This window comes from Scomber japonicus, chromosome 10 (assembly GCF_027409825.1).
Source record: "Scomber japonicus isolate fScoJap1 chromosome 10, fScoJap1.pri, whole genome shotgun sequence".
Lineage (NCBI taxonomy): Eukaryota > Metazoa > Chordata > Actinopteri > Scombriformes > Scombridae > Scomber > Scomber japonicus.
Genome location: NC_070587.1, coordinates 5,010,351 through 5,038,149, shown reverse-complemented (window position 1 = coordinate 5,038,149; position 27,799 = coordinate 5,010,351). Strand labels below are relative to the sequence as shown.

The 27,799-nt window shown below is 40.2% G+C and overlaps 1 protein-coding gene across 2 annotated transcripts in view; it reads right to left on the bottom strand.

Moving 5' to 3' along the window:
- The window catches only part of LOC128367027 (mannosyl-oligosaccharide 1,2-alpha-mannosidase IA), a 195,927-nt gene that overhangs the window by 69,332 nt on the left and 98,796 nt on the right, over positions 1-27,799 (bottom strand). For both annotated transcript variants that reach the window (XM_053327814.1, XM_053327815.1), the window contains exon 3: positions 11,779-11,894. In XM_053327814.1, coding sequence (XP_053183789.1) covers positions 11,779-11,894 — 116 coding nt within the window. The remainder of the gene's footprint in view (positions 1-11,778; positions 11,895-27,799) is intronic.

Genomic DNA, 27,799 nt, shown 5'->3' with positions numbered 1-27,799 from the left:
AAAGGTTGTTAATTAAGTTTACACAGACTGACGCACAAATGTCACCATTAAAACACATCATATTTATAAAGTGCATAAATTAGGGCTGAAATGTGTTATGTCTCATCTGAACTGTTAAACATGAATTATTATTAACAATTATTTTTGGCTTTGGCCAGCCAGCAGACTTTAAGAACAGAATAGACCTTTTATCACTTTATAAAGTTTATATGAAGTTTTAGTGAACAGTTGCTTATTTTCACATTCAGCTGACACAGCGATATTAGTATTCATGTGGAGTGTTTCAATCCAATATTCACTCCATGTTTAGTATTATCTAAAAAGGAAGTATTATCTCTGAAACGATGCATGCTGCATATGGAAACAAGCTTTATTTAGAGAGGTGAGTGTGAACCAAAACGATGAGCTGAAAGACACTAAAACAGCTGAAAGACACAATGGGTTGATACATCTCTGTGGATTTGTTACTTTCAATGACTCCTTTCAGACACCACCGTCATTTGACCCACTGTTTGACCCTCCTGTTGTGTTCGAGTCAAGGAAGGAAGGGAGGAAGGGAGTAAAGGAAAGAAGGCAGGGAGGGAGAAAGGAAGGAAGGAGAGAGAAAGGAAGGAACGACAGAAGGAAAAAAGGGGGATGGGACGGACGGAAGGAAGAGAGGAAAGGAAATAAGGAAGGTAGGAAGGAAGGATGGAGGAAAGAAGTAAGTAAGGAAGGAAGGTAGGAGGGAGGGAGAGAGGGAGGAAAGAAGGTAGGAGGGAGGGAGGGAGGAAGGAAGGAAAGAAGGACATAGGAAGGAAGGAAGGAAGGAAGGAAGGAAGGAAGGAAGGAAGGAACGACGGAGGAAAGAAGGAAGGAAGGAAAGAAGGTAGGAGGGAGGGAGGAAAGAAGGAGAGAAGAAGAAAGAGAGGAAGGTAGGAGGGAGGAAGGACAGAAGGAATGAAGAAAGGGAGAAGGAGAGAGGAAGCACAGATGGAAGGAAGGAAGGAAGGAAGGAAGGAAGGAAGGAAGGAAGGAAGGAAGGAAGGAAGGAAGGAAGGAAGGAAGGAACAGTCAAAACACACGGGTCAATTTGACCCGGGAGGACGACAGGAAGGTTAAAATATTGATTTTTGGGGCTTTAAGTCTGAACCTGCTAATTCGTTGTAGCTGCTGGTATCACATGTCAGCACTTGCCTGCATGTCTCAAATGAGCCCACAGGGACACATTACATGAATGATACAAAATGTGTGGGTAAATATCCATAATGATGAACCACCTACACAAAATGTCCATTGCCCTCCACATCCTGAGACAGAATGACCTCTGCTCTGGACTACCAAGTCTTCACTGAAGCGTCCCCTGACACCATAAATGACACTGTTATTCCCTCACTGGTTTTCATGACTGGGAGCAAGTTGGGTCTCATTTAGTGTAGTCAGGAGGTCACAAGGTCAGGAATAGCTCCACAGAGGTAAACAACAACCTTGCTCCAGGTTATCCTGTTACCAACTGATGTCACTTTATCTTGCCTTCAAATGTGAGCAGAACTTTAAAAAATAGCTAATTAACAACTGATTAAAAACCAGCTCACATAAAAGCTAAGAGACATTAACCCTTTATTGGGCAAATAATTATATTTGGGAACTTCTGTAAATATCCCAAAATATCCTTCCTTCCTTCCTTCCTTCCTTCCTTCCTTTCTTTCCTTTCCTTCCTCCCTGCCTTCTTTCTTCCCTTCCTCTTTTCCTTTCTCCCTCCCTCGTTCCTTATTTCCTCCGTCCTTCCTTCCTTTCCTTCCTTCCATCTGTTCTTCCTCCCTCCCTCCTTCTCTCCTCCCTTCCTTCTTTCCTTCCTCCGTCCTTCCTTCCTTCCTTTCCTTACTTCCGTCTGTTCTTCCTCCCTCCCTCCTTCTCTCCTCCCTTCCTTCTTTCCTTCTTCCATCCCCGTTTCTTCTTCCTCCCTCCCTCTTTCTTTCCTCCCCACTACCTTCCTTCCTTCCTTCTTTCCTAGGTCCTTCCTTCCTTCCTTTCCTTACTTCCGTCTGTTCTTCCTCCCTCCCTCCTTCTCTCCTCCCTTCCTTCTTTCCTTCCTCCATCCCCGTTTCTTCTTCCTCCCTCCCTCCTTCTCTCTTTCTTTCCTCCCCACTACCTTCCTTCCTTCCTTCTTTCCTACGTCCTTCCTTCCTTTCCTTCCTTCCTTCCTTCCTTCCTTCCTTCCTTCCTTCCTTCCTCCCTTCCTTTCAATGAGTGTCCCATAAAGGGTTAAGTACAGATAACCATATAGTGATTTTCTCAACAATGTCATATACTATTTAATTATCCAAGTTGAAATCCTGCCAATATGGAAATAAGTTAAATATCCAGCTATATGTTTGTTTGCTCAAAATAGTTTTGCACAACAACCTACACATGAGTTTACCTGATATATGCAAAGTCGAACTCAGTCAACAACTTTTTTTTCTTTGGCGATGATGCTAGAAATAGTTACTGATATATTTCTCTCCATTTCTTGGGGTGTTGTGCATGCATGTTGTGCTTCAGTACACAAAATATATTGTTCAGTTGTTGCTCCGGGCATTTTTTGAGACGATTTGACAAAGTTCCTCTTCCAAGTCTATACTCTCTCACCCGAATTTCCCTCCTGAGTGAAATTGAGTGTCTTGTGTAAGAGTCTGCAAGTAAACTGTATCTGAACTGGCAACTCAAACTCTCTCTCGAGCCTCTGGGTGCAGAATCTTTTTGAGGTTTAACAGATTAACTACAACAACAACAACAATAAGCCATGTATCTGTGCTCATTCTACCAAAAAGTCAATTACATCTAGATTAAAACAACACTGATATAAATACACTTGAGCTATTTTCAATCGTAACGCTGCAAAGTTGACTTGAATGTAATGAAACTGCCACCTCGAGCTAATGCAGACATTTTGTGCTGTATACAGACATCTCAAGCCGACAGAAGTGACTTCAAGGCGATATGAGGGATTGTTTTTTATTGTCATAGAGGATGTTTCAGGAGGATGTGAGCTTCTGACAACAAAACTTTACTGACAATTGCCAACAATATTTTATTTATCCCTGCTGACACAGCTCCTACTCTCTTTTTCCTTCACAAGCTCACAGCAAGTGTCCGCAACACCAAATGAGTGCAGGCAAACAAACAACCCTTAAACAAAGAGGCTACAACAATGCTAGCATCGCACTGAGCTTCAATTCCAAATTTCAAGACAACCCATCCAATAATTACAGAGACAGTTCACTCAAAACCAAAAGTCTCAACTTCGTCTTGCAACTAGAGGAAAAAGAGTAGATCACTACAGTCAGTAGGATCCATCCTCTGGAGATCACAGTTGTCTTTCCAAAGTAATCCATTGAATAGTTGTAGAGTTGTATTTAAGTCTGGATGAAAGTGGTGGACCAACAGCTCAACTTCATCATCCATAAAGCTGCGCTGCTAGTGGCCAAAAAATGTGTTCAACTGACTTCAAATGCAAAATTATTCAATACACTGACACAAAAAGAGGTAAATATTGTACATGACCTACCTGGTGTGTAAATATCTTTACCTGGTTCTCTAACTTTGTACCAGCAAGCTCACTTAGATCATTTATACTGATGGACACTCCCATACATTTCAGTCACTGGTGCCCTCTTGACCTCTCTTTGGCAGTAGGCCTGAGGAAAAACTCCATTCACTCCCACTGTGCTCTCTCTCTCACTCTCTCTCTCTCTCTCTCTCTCTCTCTCGCACTCTGCCCTATTTAGTGACACTGCTTTACACACGCCATCTGCATCTGCAATCGTACAAACTGCTCAAGGGCAGACGAATGCAGTGCCCGCCATGACAGAAAAACACAGCTCCTTTCTTCAGTCTCCCAATGACACCCCCGAGACTTCGCACTCACTTAAGTCTCATCTGAGATGTAGAATTATAGGCTTGAATGTGCTAATTATCCAGTCACTTTGCCATCCTGCAGATTGGCTCAGGAGATTTTCGCTATGGTGTATCACGAGTTGTTGCCAGTGCAAGTTGCTATTTACGCTGAAGAGGCTTCATGGGATTCATCAACAAACACACAGGGGGGCCTTTTAATCTATAAACAGCAGCAATTGCAAAATAACAATAGATGAGGTTTTCTTGAAAAAATGTGCACACTGCAGCATCTGTGCAATATGTCTGCACCTCTGCACACATTTAAAGGGTACAACTAAGTCACATGCGATAGTATTAGTGTGTCACAGTGCTCTGATGACAGCTGAGACATCCAAAAGTCAGCCTGCAGCTAATAATATCACACGAAATACAAACAAATAAGACAGAATGATAAATAAATGAAATAGATGGCTCTGTTTCGTCTTCTCAAAAATCTAACAAGAACAAAGTCGTTGAGTCCCATGGTGCACCAGTACTACAGCTACAGGCTAAACCAGTGCTTCACCCATAAATTATACATTTTGTATTAAATACTGTTCTTCATAGAGAGTAGCGCTTTAAAAAAAAACCATATAACATTAGCAAATTCACATCCAGAAAATCATTTTAGGATCTGCCTTTTAGATTCTCACTAAAGTACTAAATAGTTTGGTCCATAAATGTTAAAAAATCTGTCTTTTTTCTAAAATAAAAAATGAAAAACATAAAAATACTATGAAAAAAAGCCCAACATCACATTCATAAATTTCTTGTTTTGTTCGACCAACAGTCCAAAACGCAACAATACTTAGTTTAATAGCAGGAAGACTGAGAGATCAAACAAATAGACACAGAGAACCCAGTAAAGATTTTGTGTATTTTTTAATTAGTTAGTTATGTTAGTTATTAATATGTCCACAGACCCCTGAGTGAGTCATCTCAAAGATCCATGACCTGTAATAATTCAGGTAATCACCCTTTGTGGATGTTTTCTACTCTCCGTTTTGATTTTATACCCATATTTCCTCTCTGCAACAAATAAAACCTCCATAGCACGACTGTTGAGAGCAATATACTGAAGTTTGGTTTGTGTAAAATAAAAATATATTAGGCACTTTCTCTTCGCAGTGACCACATCCATCAATAAACCAATCTTTTTTTGTTTTTGTTTTGTATTACAGTAGGATAGTAGATATAGCCGAGCCTATTTGTGTGAATTCAAACTACAAGAAAATGAAAGAAAACAGATGAAAACTCCAAAAGACAGGTTAGAGTAAATTGATAGGTTCCCAGTATGCAGTTTTAGTTCACCCTGATCTCGTAAATTTCCTAAACATGGGGGAGAACTGCCGAGCCGGACAATAACTGATATAGAGAGAGTCGAAAAAAACTGAGTAAAGGAGTAGAAGACGAGGCAGAGCGATGTCTAGAAGTAGATTATTAAAATCTACTGGGGTGAGGTGACAAGAGGAAATCCAATCTTAGTCTCTTCATTAATCTTTATTAATGCTATAACATGAGAATATGTCTGATGATCACACTTTAGAAGTTACTGACCAAACTGCTGATATAATTATTAATCAATTATTATAATAACTGATATACAGCATCTTATGCCACACACACAAACACAGAAAGAAAGTCTTTGTCAAACTCAAAAATGCTAATGGACACCGGCATTGCCAACCACTTCAAGCTTTATGCAACAACAGCTTGTGTAAAAATGTGGCAAACGCTAACAATAATGGAAACATTCAGAGTCTCTTTTGCCTTGATAATTGGCTCTGCCACCAGAACGGGCCAGCTTGATAAACTCTGCCAATCTGCTGAGTAGCTCATCAGGATCTCCGTCAGGACACTGCTTCTTTTCAAAGTCATATGGTCAAGATGGATTTCTAACAGTTGGCACAGAGTTTAAAATATGTTGCTTCTGCCTTTTTGTAAACCCATCGGTTGCAATCTATATAAATGTGGAGAATTCAGTACTCGTGTTTGCAAAAGAACAGATCCTGTGAAAACTGATTTGCAACGAGCAGCAGCTGTTATCCGAACCTCCTGGTGAGGGAGGCCGACTAAAATCTGCTACAAATGCTATAAAATCTGTATGCTTTTCTGTCTATCCTTGTTTCACTGCTACAGTAACAAGTTATAAGTACTGTCACCATGTGTCAAGCTCTGGATGACAGACAGGCACGGATCAATCTAACAAGCAGCTTTTACAGTAATGCTATCAGAGAATACTGCATGGGACAGAGATCACTCAAGTGGACAAAAATGAGAATCATGACGTGAATTGAAAGAGTCAGGTCAAGTAGAATTACCAAATGTCTGTATATTCTGTGTGTATCAAGTACGGTATAGTGTAAGAATGATCTATCTCTAAATAATATCATACATTTAAAGACATTACAGACCATTTGTGGTTTGACCCTTATCTAATGCCTGCTGAGAATATGAACATATATATATATATATATATAGGACATTGTGGGAGAAAACCTTCAGCTGGGATAGATGTTCCTATCCACACTGTTTAATTACTATTAATTAAATAACTCGGACAAATCAAGAAGAGTTTAATATGAAATAGGTTTACCGTACATTAAAAAACAGAGTAGAAGTAAACTGAGCTGGTCCATAGAGCAACTAAAACCAAATCTGCAGGCTCTGTCATTCTTTTTGCAGGAAAGGTGTCTTGCCGGAATCAAACCAGGGACACTCAGCCACCAGGGGGCTCCTTGCTTAGTCATTCTTAATACTTGGGATGTTTTTATGACCCTTATCTCGTGTTTTAGGTACCTTCCACCACAATCTGCTGTTTTTCCCCAAAACTAATGGTATTTTGCACCCCTCAGCAGTCAGCATTTTCACGAAGCAGTAGTATCAGCAGTGGGATTCTGCATACCTATATCACCTAGCTCCGTTCATCATTATTTTCAGTCCTGATAAGGTTTCCTACAGTGTGCTCAGTGGAAGGTCATAGAAACCTGGCTCCCCCATCTTTCCTTTCTGGAGCTCTTACAAAATAAATGTCCTTAATAATTTAATATCTTGATTGTTAACACAGAATAATAAACAAGTATCTGATTTAATTATGTAGTAAATGATTATATGTCTTGATTCATACCATGTTGGTAAGTCTCAATCAATTCAAAGTATCCTACAGCATTAAGCACTTTGAACTCAAAAACGATACCATCATTTACATTGCTCGCATCGACAAGATCTTGACTGACCAATACTCCTGTGGCCTTTAAATCTCCATCAACTAAGTGGAAAAGCTGGAAAGAGTGATCAGCACACATGTGAAACCATGACTTCAACTTCCATGATGTTTAAGTCTTGTCTGACTTTACAGGAACGGAAAATTGAGATTACCAAGTCTTGTGAGAGAAATCAAACACATCCAAGCAAGACTGGTCATGATCCTCACCGTGTCTGAAGATACTGTCATTCTAACAATGGGGAGGAAGTGGAGCCCATCTGAAGCTCATCAGAGTGCTAAGTCTGCTCTTCATTTCAGGGATGTGGTACACTAAGTCCAACATGGAAGAGTAAGTCTCGGGCTCATCACAAAAGCTCCCCAATGGCAAAAGGCAACATTAGCACAGAAGAGACAGCTCATGATGGAGAGTGTGAGAAGACAGAAGGCAGAGACACATGCCAAGGTTGCCTCAATGGCCAAACGGGGGCCAATGGACTAAGTGGGAGAGCCTGTAAAAGAGGAAACGCAGCTGGCACAACATCTGGGAGACGGAGGGATTTTGGCTACATATTATCATCAGAGCCACTTATGACCTCTTGGCCACACCCCAGAACCTGGAGCAGTGATTAGGAGAATACCCCATCTTGCTCTCTTTGTCAAGCACCTGCTTCATTAAGACACACTTGAATAGGATACACTATGAGCCTCACCCGAGTGCATTACACTTGGCGACATAACCGAGTCCTTAGACAGCTGGCATCAATCTTGGAACAGAAGTAAACCACCACAAAAGCTTTCCCATTAACATCGGCATCACATCATTTGTACCAGCAAGCCAACCTACAGAGCACCACATAACATCAAAGGGTGCAAGCATTCTGCAGGCTGCTTGGGATTGGAAAATGTACATGAACTTGGGGAAAAAGCGGTTTCCCCCAGACACTGTGGCTACAACACCTATGGTCTACATGGTCCTGTGATCCACAACAGCCAAGTTGGCATACGTTGTCGAATTGAGAGTACCGTGGGAAGATGGTGTTGAGGAAGTTTCTGAAAGGAAAAACATCAAATACTCTGAAGGTGCCCAGAAAGGCTTGAAGACCAAGATTTTCACTGTAGAAGTGGGATGCAGGCAAATTTGGCGCTTTTCCACTACACAGTTCCAGTACGACTTGGCTCCACTCGTTTTTTTTTGTGTTTCCACTAGGGATAGTACCTGGTACCTGGTACGTTTTTAGTACCTGCTCTGCTGATGTTCTAAGGGAGCCGAGCCGATACTAAATGTGACGTCAACAGACTGCCGGCCACTGATTGGTCAGAAGAGTTGTCGTTGGAAGAGTCATGAGCCGTCCCACACAAGAATCAAACCCGGCATTTTTAAATACCGGCAACAGCGTTACAGCCATACGGCTCAGTTTAGTTGCTTTGTGTGTGATAGAAAGCCACATACAGCAGCAAGTACACCATCGCCTCCATGTCCTCCGTTGTTTATGTGTTTGTGTCGCGTATAAAACGAAGTCACGGCAGTTTTGTGGAGCCGTGCTATGACGACCCCGCCCATGTTGAGTAGGTACCTTTTTCTAATGGAAAAGGTCGTTCCTGGAACCGAATTGAGTCGAGTAGAGCCGAGTAGAGCCGAGTAGTGCTCGAACTGTGTAGTGGAAAAGTGCCATTTGTTGCTACATCTATGATCAGTCTAGAAAATGGGGGTGAGGGGTCACTCCCTCCAACAAGCAATCAAGACTTTGTCAAATGCAGCAGAAAAAAAAGCAGTTGGCTTTGGATTAAAAAGGAATGATATCAACTGGGCTGCAAGATAAAGATAGGAGGGTATGGACCTGAGGGGGTGCTACCTCACCACAGAGCCCTCTGGGGATGTCGTGGGCTTATCAATGAAACGTCAAAGAAGGGGGGTCAACACCTGATGACCCCAATGGCGTATCTACCTTCTCTTTCACCACTCCAATCCCACAGCCAACATCAGGAGTGCCGACTTACAACAGGGATTTAGACATAAAGTGCTACTAGCTCTACTAATAACACACCAAAATCCAGTTAGCACAAGAACAATGTTTAGGGGTTAAAACATCCTACCCTCAGACCCTCAGACATTAGAGAGGCAAAGATTTAGTGTGCTATATAAATAAAATGTATTTAAAAGAATCAAAAGTAGCTTTGCTGGTGAAGTAGCTCAGACAGACTACAATGCACAAATACAATGTTTTTTAACTTTAAAATGGTGAAACTAATTTCTTAAAACAAACCAGCCTTGCTGTATTTTGAGTTTAAATAGTGAGTATACAATTAATAAGTGCTACATTTCCAAGTGGTTGCTTTTATACAGCCTGCATCTCCTTAAGTCATATTTCGATAAAATTAGGACATCAGAGAATGTCCTTAGGCTCTTGGCAAGCTTGGTGAACCATTCTCAAGTGCATAGGACAATCTGTACATCTAGCCAGGGAATTCTTCTTTATTTTCTGAGCCACATAAATGTTTGTCAAGTGTACTGCGGACTCCCTGAGGCGTTGCAGTCATTTGATATCTCGAAACACCACTTCAGTGGACAGTAGATGTGCAGATAGGTGTGTGTGTGTGTGTGTGTGTGTGTGTGTGTGTGTGTGTGTGTGTGTGTGTGTGTGTGTGTGTGTGTGTGTGTGTGTGTGTGTGTGTGTTTCTTTGTTGACAAAATGTCTCTCCCTGTCTCTCCCCATTTCATACAGATCAATCATGATTCAATTTACCATGTTAGCAAAAAACAGTCACATCAAATTCATAAATGTGCATGGGTGAACATGCACATGCAATTACTGTAAAAGTGGATGATTTATTTTCAGAGAGGATGACAGACGCTCACACTTAGCCATCGCTTGAAGATGTCTTCATGAGATTTAAAACATTCTGGCATCCAAGCACATCTTTCAAGACACAAAACTGCCCCTCTACCAACACATGTAAATTATTTAAATTATTATTTTGCTATTGAAATATCAAAGTGCTTGGGGAATGCTCCGAAATTGTCACTAACAAGTCTAATTGTACCAGAGGAGACAGAGTGGCAGCTAGGGAAACGTGACCCCTGGCGCCACCGATGAGGGAGTGAGGTTGACGGATTGTGGCAGGTCACACCCGTGACAAAGTGCAGTGTGAAGCGTGAATCTGTGTTTGTTGTCTTTATGATTGCTGACAGTGTGGCTGTTTGTCAGTGGCTACCATTACTGGCTGTCTTTACTCAGACTCTGAGGACTGCCAGAGCCAGCAGCTCCAGCTCCACTCAAAGTTAATAGTCATCTGCATTCACCCTAACAGACCTGCTGCAGGGAGCCAGAAAACTAGTGTGTGTGTGTGTGTGTGTGTGTGTGTGTGTGTGTGTGTGTGTGTCATGATGACATGTCTGTCACTATGTATCTGTGGGAGTGTGTGTGTTTGTACCCCCAGTGAGAAAAACAGAGGTTAGTAAAAGAGGGTTTCCTTTGATGTGTGGGTAAAATTATTGCTCAATGTGGATCCTTTATGGCACCAAAACTGGCAATGATCAAGATGTTCCTGAGCTCCACTGGATGAAAGCACATCATAAACACAATGACAGCATGTTTTAGCCCTCATTACAAATTTGGGCAGCTCCCCAGTGAAATAAATATGCATGCACCACATTTAGCTTGATAATATTTATTCCCACTCATTGTGGTGTTCAGATGTGCTGAGGGGCATCATGCACACTATGCCACACGTCAAATACAGGGCTTGTTTTTGTTTGTTTGTTTGTAAGAAAACTGAAATAAACAAGTGTCTTTAATACTAATTGATTGTAATTTTGTCACCAAGCAAAACATCCTAAAGTTGAGACTTTTGACACCCTGTCATAACATATAAATTGGTGTAATTATTGGCTAGTGTCTACAGTACAACAGTGACAGACATAATGACATCGTCAAGTTGGTGTAATTGCACACCATTATGAAAACCTCCTTTCATTACAACCTGCGAAAAACTTGACTGAGCCATGGCCCAGGTTTGACCTCTCTCTCTCTCACTTATATAACTTACAAGACCACAAAACACATACTGGTGTGTACTTGACTGTAGGCAACAAACCACACACAATCTGTCCTGGTTGGCACACTCTTTAGCTTTCCCTCAATCCCAACATAATATCAGAAATGGCAAACCTCAGTTGTTCCCGACCCCATCTTCACAGAATCGCTCAATAAAAGGGCCATGGCCTCTTTTTGCCTTCTCTCTCCCTCAATTTTTTTTTATATACAACAACCCTTTGACCCCTCCCTTCCTATCTCTCTTTTATTTATCACATTTTCCGCCCTAAAGAGACCTTTCAGAGAGGCACAGAATCTCATCAGACGGTAACACAGCATGACCAGTGGCCACACAGGAAGCTTTTGATTCCTGCTAGACTGTTGAGAGCTTTGGAAAACTGTCAAACTCAGTGGACACAAGGCTGGAGTTAAAGCACAATGGCGCCGCTTAAAATCAATCCACTACGCAAGGCCACTGCTGAAAACTTCATTATGTTAATGTGGTGAGTGTGCATTTGAGCTGGATGGTGGGTCAGTGTATCCCCATGAGATAACTGAGACTTTTAACTGAGTTGCAGGATAATAAGTTAAAACAAGATAAACCAATTGTTCAATCAGAGGAGGATACATTTTGTGTCTTACCGAGTTCAGGTCCAGACTGGTCTGCACCCATTCCTTGGCATCTTTATATTCGTCCATCAATCCCATAATATACAGTGTGTCCAGTGAGTCAATGATGGATGCTCCTCTCAGGCCACCTGAAACATACAAGAGAGAACTGAGTTAGTGCCTGTTTATACAGAGAAGCATCATCCAGGAGAAATGGTTTAAATTTCATGCATAACATGTTGTTGAACCCCCTGACCTCAGAACAAGTGATTGTTGATATTTTACATGTGATTTAATACACAAACATCATTTTTACCTGTGCTTTTATCTCCATAAATACTTTATTTTTAGTGTATATCTGTATTATGGTTTGTCTGTCTGTTTACAGCTGCATTATAATGTGTTTAAACTACTTTAAACTATAAATGCTTCACAGTGGGTTGAAATGTAGGGTTAGTATTTTTGTATGTGTGCATGGTGTCGATATTCCACTAGTAATCTGACAAATAGCACAAATGAAGGTAGAGCGAGACACAGAGTGCGTTTGTGCGTTTGTGCATTTGTGTATGTGTGTGTGTGTGTGTGTGTGTGTGTGTGTGCGTGTGTGTGCGTGTGTGTGTGACAGAGAGTATGAAGTTAGCAGCTGTGAGTGTAGCAGTGCAGTGTGTGAACAGTTCAGGCTATTTGTCAGAGAATAAATACTACAATTCCTCAAGACCCCACAGCAAGTTCCCGAGTCCTGCTGGCCACCTGCTGATTAAAGTGAAGGAGGTTAGCGACAATCGCTTAGCCTAACCTAACCAGTTCACTTAAGGTGGACCAGCTAAAGAAAATGTCAGCTGCTCCCAAACACAGAACAGAGAAAGGCATTTGCTGCTGAGTCTCTTCCCATTTTTGTTCACCATTGTTGGGCTGACGGTAGCCAGTAGGCCGATGCGGCATACATATCAGGCTGATGCATTCATTACTTTTGCACATTTCACACAGCTGTTCTGATTAAATGCATCAGCACATACAAACTAAACATATTAGATCACATCTCATATAAACAGTTGACCCAAAATCACAATTATTTTAACCTGAGTAAAAAAAATAAATAAAAAAAACATCACTGAGGTCTTTCATAATGCATCTCTCTCCGCACATACGTGTCTTTAACCCTCCTGTTGTGCTCCCGGGTCAAATTGACCCTATCTCTTTTGATTTTTCCTTCCTTCCTTCCTCATTCCTTCTTTCCTCTCCTTACTTCCTTCCTCTTTTCCTCCTTCCTTTGTTACTTCCTTCCTTCCTCATTTCCTTTTTTCTCACTTCCTTCCTCTTTCCTCCCTTCCTTCCTTCCTCTCTCTTTTCCTCCCTTCCTTCTTTCCTTCTTTCCTCCTTTCCTCCCTTCCTTCGTTCCTTCCTCATTTCCTTTTTTCCCCACTTCCTTCCTTCCTCTTTCCTCCCTTCCTTCGTTCCTTCCACAGTTTGTTCGTTCCTTCCTTGACCCTTCCTTGACCTGAGCACAACAGGAGGGTTAAGCTGTTTTTGTGAAAGTTACAGAATGATAAAGTGCTATGAGTATGTTGTGTTGTATTTGTTTTATCAGCGTATAGCAGTGATGCTAGGCTCTCTTTATCACTAATCCCTGAGTTAGTAAAAGAACCAACCCAGATGGCGTTTCCTTTGTAGAACATTTCCGATAATGCTAAGACTGCATTTGTGTTTACATGAAATATGTCAATTTGTGAAGAGTTTTTAATAAGACTTATAAAAAGAAACATGGAATAATGGAGAATTAATTAGCTACTTGGCTGTTACATAATTCCACTTCTTGGAAGGTAGATAAGTATTCAGATTTAACCCCAAAACTCAAATGTTCTGATTATGATGATTAGCAAAAGTAACTTGACAGCCTCTATGATAAAAAAGTAAAACATAAAAGTCCCTTGCACACTGAGCTTCTGTAATTGCTGCAGTGATGTGGAATGATAAAACTAAAACAGCTTTGTGACCCAGATGAAAAGCATCTTCTAGCCAAGATTAAAAGCATCAGATGAAAAGAGTCAGTGACTGTATCATGAAAGTCGAGTCATTTATGAATCAACCACCAGAGGGGGGGGGAAACTGATACATTGATTATAGCAAACATTTAGCATCTGCTCCTGGATTACACACTGTATGCCGTACCTTCGTTATCTGTGTGTGGAGAGGGAGAGGGAGAGGGAGAGGGAGAGGGAGAGGAGAGAGAGAGAGAGAGAGAGAGAGAGAGAGAGAGAGAGAGAGAGAGAGAGAGAGAGAGAGAGAGAGAGTCTGTCCTCATGAATCTCATTTGAAGCTATTCATTTCTTTTCACAAACTAAATGAGAAATGCTAAGGGGGTGTTTATTCCATCCTGGTGGCCTTATGATAGACTGTATGGCCTATTTTCATTCTCATATGACCAAATATTATGTAAATGCAGCTGAATCTCACAGAGACAGCTCGGCACAAAAGAAAAATAAACATTATCCTTAATGAATTAATGTAAAAGAGTTGAAGGGGCAAATTATGGTTTGGAAGTTTAATAACAAGAAACTGTGACTAAATAGACTGTGAATCAAACCGCTTGAGGGCTTGCGTTGCAGATTACTGGAAAAAATGCAATAGTGTGGAAATTGACCTGGTTAAATGAGAGAAGTGATGAAAAATCTTTATGTTCATCCCCGAGAACAACCTAGCCTACAGTAGATGGCTGGATTGATGTGATGCAACCTCACAGCAACCTGGAACATCAAAGTCCTCGGAGTTTTTTTTTATCAGGAATTATTGTTGAAGCTCAGCAAATACGCCAATGGTAACCATATCTTTTGGCGACAAAACAAAAATGTGAAAAATAAAAAGTCTCTTTTCCCCTTCTGCCTTCTGCACCCATGTATAAAATGCACTTTTCTTTTTTTTTTTATTAAAAGTTTTTATATATTATATTATATATTATTATATTTCTTTACTGTGACTTTTTTAAATCTAGTTTCCAAACCCCAAGGTGACATATTCAATGTGTTTTCAATCCAAACCACAAAAAATATTCATTTTAAAATGATCTCTTAAAATCTTTGCTTGTCAAAACAAAGTGATGATCCTACCGTGCTGCAGTGTGAGATTAGTCCACTGACAGCTGATCTGGAGCTTTGCCAACTAAAGACAACCTGAGGCAAAACTCTGACAGTGGCAGACCAAATTCTCACAATGTGACTGCTGCTACGACCCATGAGTACAAACACAACGGTCAGAATATGACAGGAAACGACACAGAATACAATAAAGATAATGACACAACAATAATGGCACAATAGTGAGAAAACACACCCAATCTCCTTTATAGTCATGGCACAAGCTTGTTACTGAACTGCATTTTCAAACCATACAAGTATAGCAGGTTATTATAGGCATGAACTATTGAATAAACGTACATCACTGTTCTTACACATTCTAATAATTATAACATTTTATTTATCCGTCACTAATCAATGAATCAACTAAATGTTCAGTTGCTGTTATACTCAGACACTGATGCATTGTGATGAACAGCTGAAGTGAGGCTTGTCTAATGTGGCCTATATGACACAACAGATATCACACTCTCAGTTTCAATTTACAGATCCTCTCTTTTCATCCTCTCAGGATTTTCTCTCTTAATCAGTAGCTACACTACAACCCTGCCCTCCGTATACAGTATACGTAGCTGGAATTGAATATTATTACTATAAGTGCAAAACTCTCACCACCACTGACCTTTAACCTCATCCCCATAGCTTTATGGATTAGCTGATGAGGTCAGCCAGGATTGCCAAAGGGCACATTGGATCAAGGATCAATGACTAGCTTGACTGAATGATGCGTTCCATATGCTTTGAACATAAATCCAGGACTATTTCAAGTTTGAAGCTTTCTATGCCCTCAAAATCACTTGTAAAGCCACATTCCTGCACTCGGAAGAAATTTCTTCACATTATCTTTTTTCTCTTTTTTTTTTTGAACAGTACCCCATGCCATGTTTGTAGGTGTTTCAAGGTTGCCATGGCTATAGATATTCAGTTCAAATATACTGCACTTTTCTTCTCTATGAAAACTCATCCGCTGTTGTTGCCTGCTGGCGATTTACTTCATATTGTCAGTAAGAGGGCAGCACTAGCCTGAAGCAAGACACATGTAGTCTAAACTAGACGACCATCTGCCGAGGTCGTTAACCATGTCAAAGTATGTATGTAGTGCCAGCTCTTAGATGGTGCATCATATAAGCAAGACTTCCTGTTCCTACTAATGTTACAGAAAAAGGTATTCAGATGTAACTCAAACTTTGCCTTCATTATGTGGGAAGAGAGCATGTTTAGTTTGCTTACAGAGCTGCCTTATCTCTATTGAATGACAAACAGTGATGGTGACAACTGAGAGGAGGAGTGCAATAAGATATCTAATGCCCTCTGGATATCCAAACCCAGAGGTAGCTCTGTGTGGCTGAAGGCAAAGCAGCCAAGTGTGGAAAATTCCTATTGAAAAGAGCACCAAAGCTAAGATGATTGATTGACTCTAAGGGTAGACGGAGCAGATCAATCCATCATGGTGTACTCCTTCGGCTTCCGTGGTCTAAGACCCTATTTATTTCTCTAGCCCTTTGCTACAAATGGAAAGAGTCCTGAGGGGTTCTCTGAAGACAGGGGGCAATAGGTGTGCCCTATTGTGTATTTATAAAGACTGATAAACATGCTTTACAACACACTGTCTTTCTCAGTGTCCATTACCCTCCATAATGCATTTAGCAAATATCTAATTACTAAAATGTGGCTATAGAATAAACAACAAACAAGAGCTGTGATTCAATATCAAATACTTTACAACACTGGAAAGTAACCCTATATTTATTACTTAAGTATTGTACTTAAACATGCAGTGCAGAACTTTTGTCTCCCCCTTCTGGCAGTGAGAGCAATTACAAAAACACTGTTGGCATGTGCTTAAAATCGGTGATGAAATGGTTTTGAGAGTCACAATCCCTGCGAAATGACTCATCATCTATCACCTATCAGAGTTTTAACCATTTGGTCCGATAACATTTGTAAAGTCTAGAGGATAAAATCAGAGCTTGAATGTAACGGACATTCATTGTATGTATTCTTCATATATGTAAAAGTCATGCACGCCAGCTTCAAGAACATTTTTGAGGTACTTACCACTCCAACTTTACTTCATTTTATAAGGAAATGTGCTCTTTACACCAGTTATCAGACAGCTATAGTTACTGGTAAGTGTTCAGATATTTTATTATTCATACTAGTATTAGATTAAAAGGCTTGCAAGCTTGTAAATGTAACTGATAAAAAGATAAAACCAGTGCCTTGGCCAGTGCCTTGTGACCCCTTCACAAAAAAGCAGGGTCTTGCTTCGTCATGTTTCAGATGTTGTAAGCAGTTTCATCAACACCACTCCCTCAGATGATTTTATTTAAATACCTTGTTTCAGAAACAAAGAAGTAAAATTATGAAAGAAAAGTTCTTTCTGCCACATTTATCATCTCACAACCCTTCAGATGTGATCCTTTAGTAGGGTCTGGCCTCTAGGTTGGGAACCATTGGGAACCACAGTTAAAACAGTAACCTGCTGCTTCAGTATTAATAATCTAAGTATGTCGCAATATATGAGTCACAGGGTAAATTAAGCATGTTTATATTGTTGTATTAATATTTTTACCCAGGAAACATTTCTGAATAAACAAAACATGTGGTACGGTACAGTTTTAAATTTGATTTTTTTTAAACCTAGGAAAGGTTCAGAAAACAAAACTTCAATCAGCTTTAAATACTGTAGATGTAAATCATATGAGTCTAAATAATGACAAACACACCAAATAGTACGCTACAGAACAGAGAAGAAGTCATTTGGCAACACAATGAAGTACTAGCTTATCTGTTTTCCTGGCACACACTTTATAAAACGACTAAATTAAGGCTGCATGATTATTTTCCTTTCAGTTGTTAAGTTTATAAAATGTTGAAACAAAATAAATTATGAATAAAATGTCCATCACAAGTTCCCAGAGACAAAACATGATACCTACAAATTGCTTGTTTTGACCAACCCAAAAAAAAATTTGAATTATATTAACAATTTATGAAAAAAGGTAAAAGCTGAAAGTCTTATTTGAGAAACTGGAACAGTGACACATTTGGCATTCGTGTCTGATGAATTACTTAAATGATGAGTTCATTATCACACTATTGTTGATAGCTCATTGAATTGTCTGTTTTGGCGCTATGTTTGATATTCCACACTTAAAAATGATAAATGTTCTCATTGACATGATCTGATAAACTAAATAAGTGTAATCTGATATCATACAATGACGACTTATGTTGAGAAAACATTAATTACTTGATATTAATACATTACCTGACCCATGTTAAACATTAGTATGTCACTAATTAATGATGATGATTACATTAAATTCCTGCTGTGTGCAGCAAGTGTGCACGATTGCACTAACATGTACGGCGTCAAGATTACAAGGACACAAGTGTACATAATGTGCAAGTGAGAAGTGTGCACCAGCATATGTGTGTGTGTGTGTGTATAAGTGTGTTTAGATACGCAGACTACTTTGAAAGCCATTAGTGAGACATTGCTTGGTGGATGTTTATTCATCATAGCTGTCACAGGCAAGTCAGTGTCAGTGGAGGGGGAGGGGGGTTACATTACACGGATAGGCAATCAATCACTCGCTTCAGCACGTGTGTGTCATGACATTACTGGCTCTCTTTTTCTCTAAATGTGTACACACTCTTCTAATATGTATGCGTCAGGATACACCACTCCTTTATCTAAGTCTCCAGGGGATAGTTCAGAGGCAACGTTTCTGCTCTAATTTCATTTAACCAGCATACAGTGTGCCATGTGCATGCTAAATATATTCTGATATTCCTGAAATGCTATTCGATATTCAATGTGAATCCCATTGACTAACTAGATTAAAAGTGCAATATAGTTACTAGATCAGAATAATCCGATTTCATAGATGGAGTGTTTTAATTCACCCCTGGGGAAAGTTAAATCATCGCTAAGTTATGTTTCTCATTTCGACTTGTGACTCATGGTGCAAACACCAGAAGGAATGAAATATTACACATGTGGTCAATAAGTCACTCGGTTAACATTATCTGTGATTCTAATTGATGCAGATGCTAGGACTCACACTAATTACCCTGTCCTGTTACCAGTGGTTGCCAGTATCCAATTATCAATCGCCGGGGCAACGAGCATCTTGTTAGCACTAATGCTACCTGGCAAGTAGAGAGACGAGGTTAGCGAGTCCGTGTGCATGTGTGATGTTAACGATACCGAGCTGTTTGTTATTCAAAGCACATGTTTAGCTCGGCGCAGATAAAGTGCACTAAGGAGATGACTCTGGAGCTGAGTGGACTTTTGATGGAGAGCACCAACGGAGCAACAGTGGGGGGAGAAGAAAGTGAGTTTAGAGGGAGCGGGATTAAGTAAGGTTACCAAGCTGAATATGAAAAAGGTCGGGAGAAACAGGGAGCTAGGAATGTCATGTCCATCAATCAAGATGACAGGCTGGGATTCCAACGGCATGCTTTAGTCTCATTGACGCAGATGGGGGAGTTGGGGGGTCAACTAGATGTACTCTAATGAATGATGTATAGTATATAAAAATGCACATTTTCTTCTCTTGTTAGCCAGGTTTTTAATATATGATGTTAAATCTACTGGCTCATTTATGTCATTTGTTCTCTAGTTACTCTGTTATCGTTGGCAGAGTTGAACTGAATGTATTTTCTCTTGAAGTAAAAGATGATTGGATTCACCATGGTAAAAAAAAGGCCCCTTCAACAGATGAAGTTAAGCAATGAATATGTCTCAAAACACTGATTTGTTTAGGATTACAAAGACTTGGTCAAAAAAAAAAGATTCATATTGAATTGTGTATTTCATTGGATTACACTGTAAGGCTTATGGGTTGAAGGTTTATATTCATAATCATGTCTAGACATGAATGCCAGCTAGAACTTTAACAGACTGAGGTGAGACAAAACATTTCTGAAACATGAGAAACTGAAGAGTAAAATCTTGACGATGCACAATGTACCCAGTCCAACTACGTGTGAGTCTTTCATGGTTCCTCAATTGTTGACATGCCACTAAGAGGACCTTGAGGATTTAATGAAGATAAATATATTCTTTAAAAAAAGAAAGAAAGGATTTTCAGTTTAAAAGGAGTCTAGTCATCTTTTAAAACTAATTTGGATTGAAAACTTAAAATTTTGTACATCATAAACTTTATTCTAATCATATTTCATTTAACATATTTTCAACATGTAACCACTTCTATAGGAAGTCCTGCACATATATTAAGCACACAACAGTTAACAAGTGAAATCATTTCACAGTCTCCCCTGGGAATGGCGGCTTGTCTACTTTCGGCTTCAACCCAGACAACTCTATATATAGGTTTTCAGCTGATTGTGTTTGCAGGCGTGCCAGCAAACCCAAAAGTATTTCTAACCGCGGAGTCCAAACAGCTTGAAGAGCATCCAAAGATAAACCAGCATAAACTGACAGTGCCACTATCAGAGGGAACTTGCACTAAGACCTTCTTCTGCAGCTGCAAATAGAAGATCCTCACTCCAGATCCCTGCAACAAGATTTAAGTGGAGGAGGGAACTAATCCCACTGATTATCCCGGTAAGCAATGTTCAACAGTTGCTTCACAGAACAAGGATGCAGACATGAGGCTCATTAGATGTTAGAGATGCACCGATCCACTGTTTTTCAGTTCCAATCTGATTCAGATACCTGCATTTAAATATCTGATGATACTGATATTTTCTTTTTCCTAATATTATCATCATCATCATTATTATTAATATTATTATAATGATTAATAAGTATGGTCTAATTAATAATGTTACATGAGGCTGTAGAAAATCACACAAGACTTCTTATTAAAATAGCAAAAAAATATACAAATGATTTAAATTTAAATGTATACAAAAGCAATTGATTTGAACTGCAGGTTAAGTAAGCCTTATATAGTACATATTGCTATAGCAACTCCTTTAATGTTTTGAAAAACATGTGCACAGCAATGTATTATCAACTGCTGGTAATTAGACTTCTATACATGAGTTCAAAAGTTATATGAGGATTTCGAAGACTGCAATAGCAAATAGACAACTCCTTCATAAAGTTTTCAAAGTGAATATCTGAAATAAAACTGCAAGAACTGTGTAGAGAAATAAATATCTACATTAGCGGCTGTTTGAGTCTGGCGGGCAGTGGTGTGGCCCCCCCACCCACCAGTCACATCCACGGGCTCTACTGCCTGATGACAGTGCACCTTACTCAGCCTAGGAGACAGTCCGCCTGCCTGCTACAGGTGTCTGGATGAAACTGTAGAGACATTAACAGTAGTTTTATTCAGTAAGATAAGCTAGGAATGTGTCATCTGGTGCAGCTCACTCTGACAAAGTGCTTTCTAGCTGTTGCTGTTTGACTACTAGCTAGCTGGCTAATGGTTCATTTAGCTGGTTAGTTAGTTAGTCAGCCAGTGGACGCGATGTAAACTGTCTGTATGTTTAAAAGGAAAGTTGTAACAGGTTGACGGGTATTTCTGTTGTTGTTGTTGTTTTTGTTTTAGCGGCCTAGGTCCAGTCTGAATTAGCAATTAGCTAGTTAAATGTCACAGCTAACGGCTAAATTAGCACTTCTACATAACAAACATAATTTTTTATTTATCATCAGTAGGTAACAAAACTACTAGAAATGACTACTGGTTAGAAGCTGTTTTTTTACTGTCTAACTCTACACCAGTGGTGGGAAGTAACTAAGTACATACTCAACATCAGACTATGGAAGCTCGATCGCTACATGGTGTTACATTAGTATTGCCACCCAATAATGATATTGGATTGGAATGGCCCCAACGCTATCAGGCATCTTCAATTCAATCCTCACTTTCCCCCCAAAGACTGCATCATTTGTTCTCTTTGCACTGGACAAATTGTGCTTGTGATGTTTTTCATGTTCTATAATCAACCTTTGAGAAGATTGTGTCTCAAGAAATACTGCAAACACAGTATGCAGTTGCTAAAAATGCAGCTTTGGGTTTGTCCACTAATCGCCCTGTCATGTAGCTCTGAGTTGTTTTAGTTTTTTTGTCTAGACTGGAATAAGATGCGTATTTAACAAGTCTTTAAGAGCAGGTGACAGCCACACAGACAGAGCTGTTAGAGGTCTGTTTACTGAGATGCATTGTGTAATCGTACAGCTGAGGAAAGCTGACCCTGCATGAAAGAGTATGCATAGCTGTGTCCTATGTGTGTGCCTGTGTGTGTGCTTGTGTGTGTGTTTGACATTGATGTAGCACCCCTGTCCAGACAAGAGCAATGAAAGATGCAGAAGAGAGGTGACACAGCTCAGAAAACAGCTCAGCTCTCAGTGAAGTGGCAAAAATCCACATCAAACACAAGCAGCTGGAACACTGACTGCCTCGATCGTTTTCTCCACTGTTGTTTCCATGGTTGACAATGATCTTTAAACCTCAGTTTTCTGTTATGATTTTTGATTTTTTTTGTCAGACTGATGACAGTCAGTTTTTCCATAGAGCCTGTACTGGGTGTCCAAAAAATTAAGTGGGATTCTTTATTCTTCTGTGGTTATATTTGTATTGCTGTCATGACTACCAGTATTATGCATATAAATGTACTGCTTAGGATGTGGGGCTTATACTCCCTATACAAGCCCCCAAAATGGAAAACATGGATACAATAATTAGAGGCAACCATTCCTGATTGAACCCAATATTACACACACACACACACACACACACACACACACACACACACACACACACACACACACACACACACACACACACACACACACACACACACACACACACACCTTTCGGTCTCTCCATTTTCACCATTATGGTAATCACACAGTCAAACTGCCCTGCAGAAAGACTTCCAGCTAATGGTGCTCTATGCTTTCCAGTCTGATAGCACTTGCTTGGCAAGACAGAAGAGGGGACTGAGAATTGATAGATCAAGGCGCATTAGAGCTGGAGACAAAATAAATTTGTTCCATTATGAGCCTGCGGAGGAGGAAGCCACTGAGCCAGAGGTTTCGTGGACAACATGAAGCCCTTATTTTACCAGTGTTTGTCAGCTTGGTGATAATTATACATTGAATTTTCATTTTACAGTATGGATGTAGGTTTTAATGTGAAATGACTGGTTTTTACAACAATTATCAATAAATGACAACGACTAAAGGGGCCAATCAACACACCTTCACAGGCATTAATCTAATCACAACCAAATAAAAAACGCACACTGTCCAGACATGATTAGAGAGGCTTCAGACTTAGAGCGGTACACACGTCAATCTAATTGCAGCAATCTAATTTGCCACTCTGGGAGAGCGTGGCGTGTCAGTGCAGCAGTCCTGTCTGATATGACAGCCTCTCAGATGAGATTACATACTGCACACAGTGTTATCGAACCCCTCGCCCTCCTCCCTCTCCCAAAAGCCTCCCCTCACATTGATCAACAGACACGCCGGCACAGTCGGAGAAGGGGGATCATACATCTGATGCTTCGTCAACCCACAAAAACCTGATTGGAGATGACAGCTAAAGATAGAAGCTCTGATTAGGTGGTTGATAAAGATACTAAACCAGAGCGCAGCAGCAACAATTCAGCCAGTCGTAAGGTCATCCAACTTTATTCTATCGACAACAAAACAACAAAATGGAAAGAAGAAAGTCTAGAAAATTCCCACTAATTAAAAAATAATAATTTGCAAGAGAGGTCAGCAGGATGAAGAATATTTTACTCTTTCACGCTGAGGAGTAACCTTCACAGGAATCCACCTTGCAAGCTTAATCTCTGATTTCTTCTGGCGATAAAAAGAAGCAGTGCTACACATTCACTCCGCCAGACCTTATCTCATCTGAATGGAGCTTTCTAGCTCACTAGTTGCACACTGAAAAATGTTCAGCCCAACCAATTTAGGAGAGCTATAATAACCTGTTGACAAAGAGCACCCGTCAGCTGGAGAAATTAAAACGACCATCTTCAAAGAGCACTTGCTCCGCATCATTTGTGCAGCCCTGCAGGCATTCAAAGGTAGAGGAAGAACCTGGAGTTAGGGAGCTGTGTGTGCAATGAATGTGTGTGCGGTCTTTTCTAAATCTAGTTTGTGTCTCACAGCAATTTGCCTGTAGGTCAGTATTAGGTTTCTGCAAATAAGTTATAGCAGCTTCTTGCATATGTGGCAAAATGAAATTGCCGGATTATTTTAAAAAAAAAAGATTTTCATCAAGGAAATAACTGAACTCTTCCACTTTTCTAATCAATTGGTAGAAAGTCCATTTACAGACCACTTGTCTGTACATTAAAAGGTAGTGGGGGCTTACTCATCTGTTTAATTTCACACTCAATTACCGAGGGAATGCAAACTTTCTGACTTTATTTCCTGGTGTTACATTTGGCTACTTGAAACACTTGTATAAATTACTCAATAGCAATTTCTGTTTCACCACCTCACCCATTCTTCTGTTTATGTCAGTGTCACCCTCCCGTTTCCATGATGCCAGGGGCTGTAAGCACAGTTCACACCCCCACCCCCACCACCTCTGAAGTGTGGCCCAGACTGCCAAGCTCAGTGTGATAGGTCTCCGAACAGCTTGCGGCAGGATCCAACAACAGAAGAAATTCATTTCATGCTATTTTACTTATTCATTCTGCCAACACCTTCCTCCTTCACTCCACTCACTCACTCTGAGTCAGGAGTCACCAAAACAGGACCTGGGCCCCACCTTGCAGTGAGTTGTTATGGATACGTGACTATGAGACAGCAGAAAAGAGTGATGATACAGAAAAATAAGGAAGAAAAAAGGTGAATGTGAATGTGCATATGTGCATGAGTTGAGCTTGAGAGACACAGCAGGCTGCAGAGGTCAACCTGTGCTGTTGATAATCTGTCAAAAGTCTTTGCTACACTCCCAGAGCCACTTTTAATGCTTCAAGGTACGATGCTCACTGCAGGAACAAAAACATATCTGCACTGTGGGTTATCAGTGTGTGAAGGAGCAGGACTACAGCAACTCAGAGCTACAGACAGAGGATACTCTGAAATGTAAACAGTATCGTCTGTTTTTATGGAACACAAGATGAAATATCAGAGGAGCTGCTGGTGAATGATGAATGGAAAAAAACCAACCCTAACCCTTTTTACATGGCGCACAGCGGTCTGGGGGGAATCTAAAATGGGGATTGTCGTTGAGAAGACTGAAAGTCTGATGAGTCACGGTGGACAGTTTCAGATATGATGGATGAAAAGATGGGCGGACGTGTTAGCACTTAGAGGAGGAGGAATTATTGTGAGGCTCTTGAGCTTAGTGAAATATTCAGAGTGAGAGCAGAGACAGGCTGCAATGAGGCAGAGCTAAAAAAAAAAAAGTACCATATATTAATAGCCCCTAAAATAAGTGAATGAAGCAAAATCTGCTTCTTAATACCACCACAAGCTTAAGAGCTTGACAGGAGGCGCTTGTGATTAAAACCGCCAAACACTGATTACTACAGAGCAAACGGCATGTCTCAGGTTACAGAGACGTCATCATCAGAGTGACTCCGGCACTACGTCACTGCAGACTGATCAGTGATCACACATTACATAAACACAGAGTGCAAGGATGCTAACAGTACTGAACACCAAGAAGGAAAACCATGAGGGGGTTTTTAGGGCTTCATCCTGATGCACATATTTGACCCTCACCGTTGTATCCATCAGCCTGCGATTGAGTGGTTACAGTAGAATAGAGTACAATCCCTTATAATCCTCCTGCTTCGTCATATATTTCGCAACCAGTTTTTCATCATCTTGGCTATAATCCCTGCACACGGGCTTGATGATGCGCTCATGCCCACGGAGGAGAACTCGTTTTAATCTGAGAAAAGAAGAGTAGAAAAATGGTAGTGATGATAATGAAAGATGGCTCCACTTTCATGCCCTGTCTCCTGTGCTCTGCTTTGTGGGACGATATATACGATATTATTGTGGATCATGATAAAACTTTTTTTTAAAATACAATCACAAGAAGTTGATTGTGGCAATTTTTTTGTTATCGGGATAATCGTGAATATCCTCAGAAATGACTTGAAAAAGCTGTCTACCTCGCTAACATTGTCTTATGTTAATTTCCTGATTTATTATGTATTACGACAAGGGGGAGCCTCACATTTCCAGTCTTTTCCAGTCCAAACTACAGAATAGCAGGAAGTTGATGTGCCCAGCTGCCACTTTCACTGCTTTTAACTGTAATGCTTTCATAAAGTCATATAATTTGTTTTCTTCCATTTATTACAATACAGGAATTATGTGAGAAAGAGCAGACTCACACAATGTTGCTATTATGTATTTTATCTATGCAGGGGGAGCTTTAATTTATGATTGCCTCATTTAATATTGTTTGTTTATTTTTCACTAAAAAGGATGATGATGCAATTAAAACATTTGTATCTTAACTAAATGTAAGGTAAAGTGATTCCAGTATGTTTTAATTCTATTTTAAATCGTCCCATGCGTACAGCTTTATATTGCTGTAAAATGATTTTCTCTGCCAGGTCATGATAGTTTGGATTCAAGGGATCAAGAGGAAAATCATGTCAACTTTCTATAAATCAAGTGATCTGCAAGAAAATCGACAAAAGCCTCAGATCAGAACAAATCCCTGACACAATGAAATGTTATGAGAAGTCATGCTCTCACAGGTATCTAGCCTGTTTTTCTTCTTCTCCTCCGAATGTTTTATTTCTCCTGGTGCAAAGTCACAATTTATCCGTAGCCTTGTTCAGCTGCTTTTATGAAAACCTGCATGATCTCAACACACCATGCCTTTTATAAACCTGTCACTAGCTCATCCTGCTAGCTTTTGGTTCAAGCAAAGCGCTGAGCCCGATTTGGGTGTGCTGTGATCTTCATGTAGTTGTCATGCTTCAGTGCCAGGAGATGCAGAACTGTGCAGCCAGGACCGTCATTACATGGAGCAGGTTCATCCCCAGAGTGTGTTATCAGAGGCTTCCTATCAAGTTCCTCATCTGCCTGCACCTGAAATGCTCCAACATGCACCTGCTGTCAGGCTGAATAACTCCCTTCCTTTGTCTGTTCTATAACTTTTATTGAGTCACAGAGCTCATTAACTAATCCTGAACATAAATTGATAAAAGCAGTAAGTGGTCGTCACATTCAGTTGTTCTCAAACTCCATAAATCACATATAACATTATAACATCCACAACAACAAAAATGGTTCAAAAGGTTTTAGTCATAAAATTGAAATTCTCCTAAAACTGATATTCAAATTAAATGCTTTTTTGACCGTATATCGTCTGTGGTATTGGGAGTCTGGTCGCCTGCTCGGGGGTGCTACTGTGCATAACTCAGCAGAGACTCAGCAGCCAGACATTGTTCCGTTCTCTGTTTGGGAGTGGCTTAGATTGACATAAATGAGAACAGCTACTTTAATCGTCAGTCCACCTTAAGTAAGTCTAGCGAAGTTAGGCTAGAGTACTGTCAATAACTTCAAGGCTAACCCCATTCGCACAGTATATTTCAGGTGAGTGTGCTCTGAAGAATGAGAAGAGAGAGGATTCTGGGGTTTGATGCACTCGTTGATTACTTTAAAACAATTAAAGAATAAAGTAGGCTGTTAACATGCTCGCACAGTCATTAGTAACCCATTGATAGTGCATATATAGGGTTAAACACTGCAGTTGGTGTTGCAAATGACTTAGTAGGTGTTGAAATAACTAGGGAGGAATCAGTGCTAAAGTTAGCAAGTTAGGCTAATTAGCTTCCACTTGACAAAAAAAGTATCAGTTTTAATCTACACGTGCTCCAGTCAACGTCAACAGTTCATCTCCTAGCAACGCCACCTCTAAGTCGTCAGTCAACTGGCCACTAAGAGGCTCAAGGCTTAGACTCAAGACTTACTGTGTGTCCCCTCAATATCTACA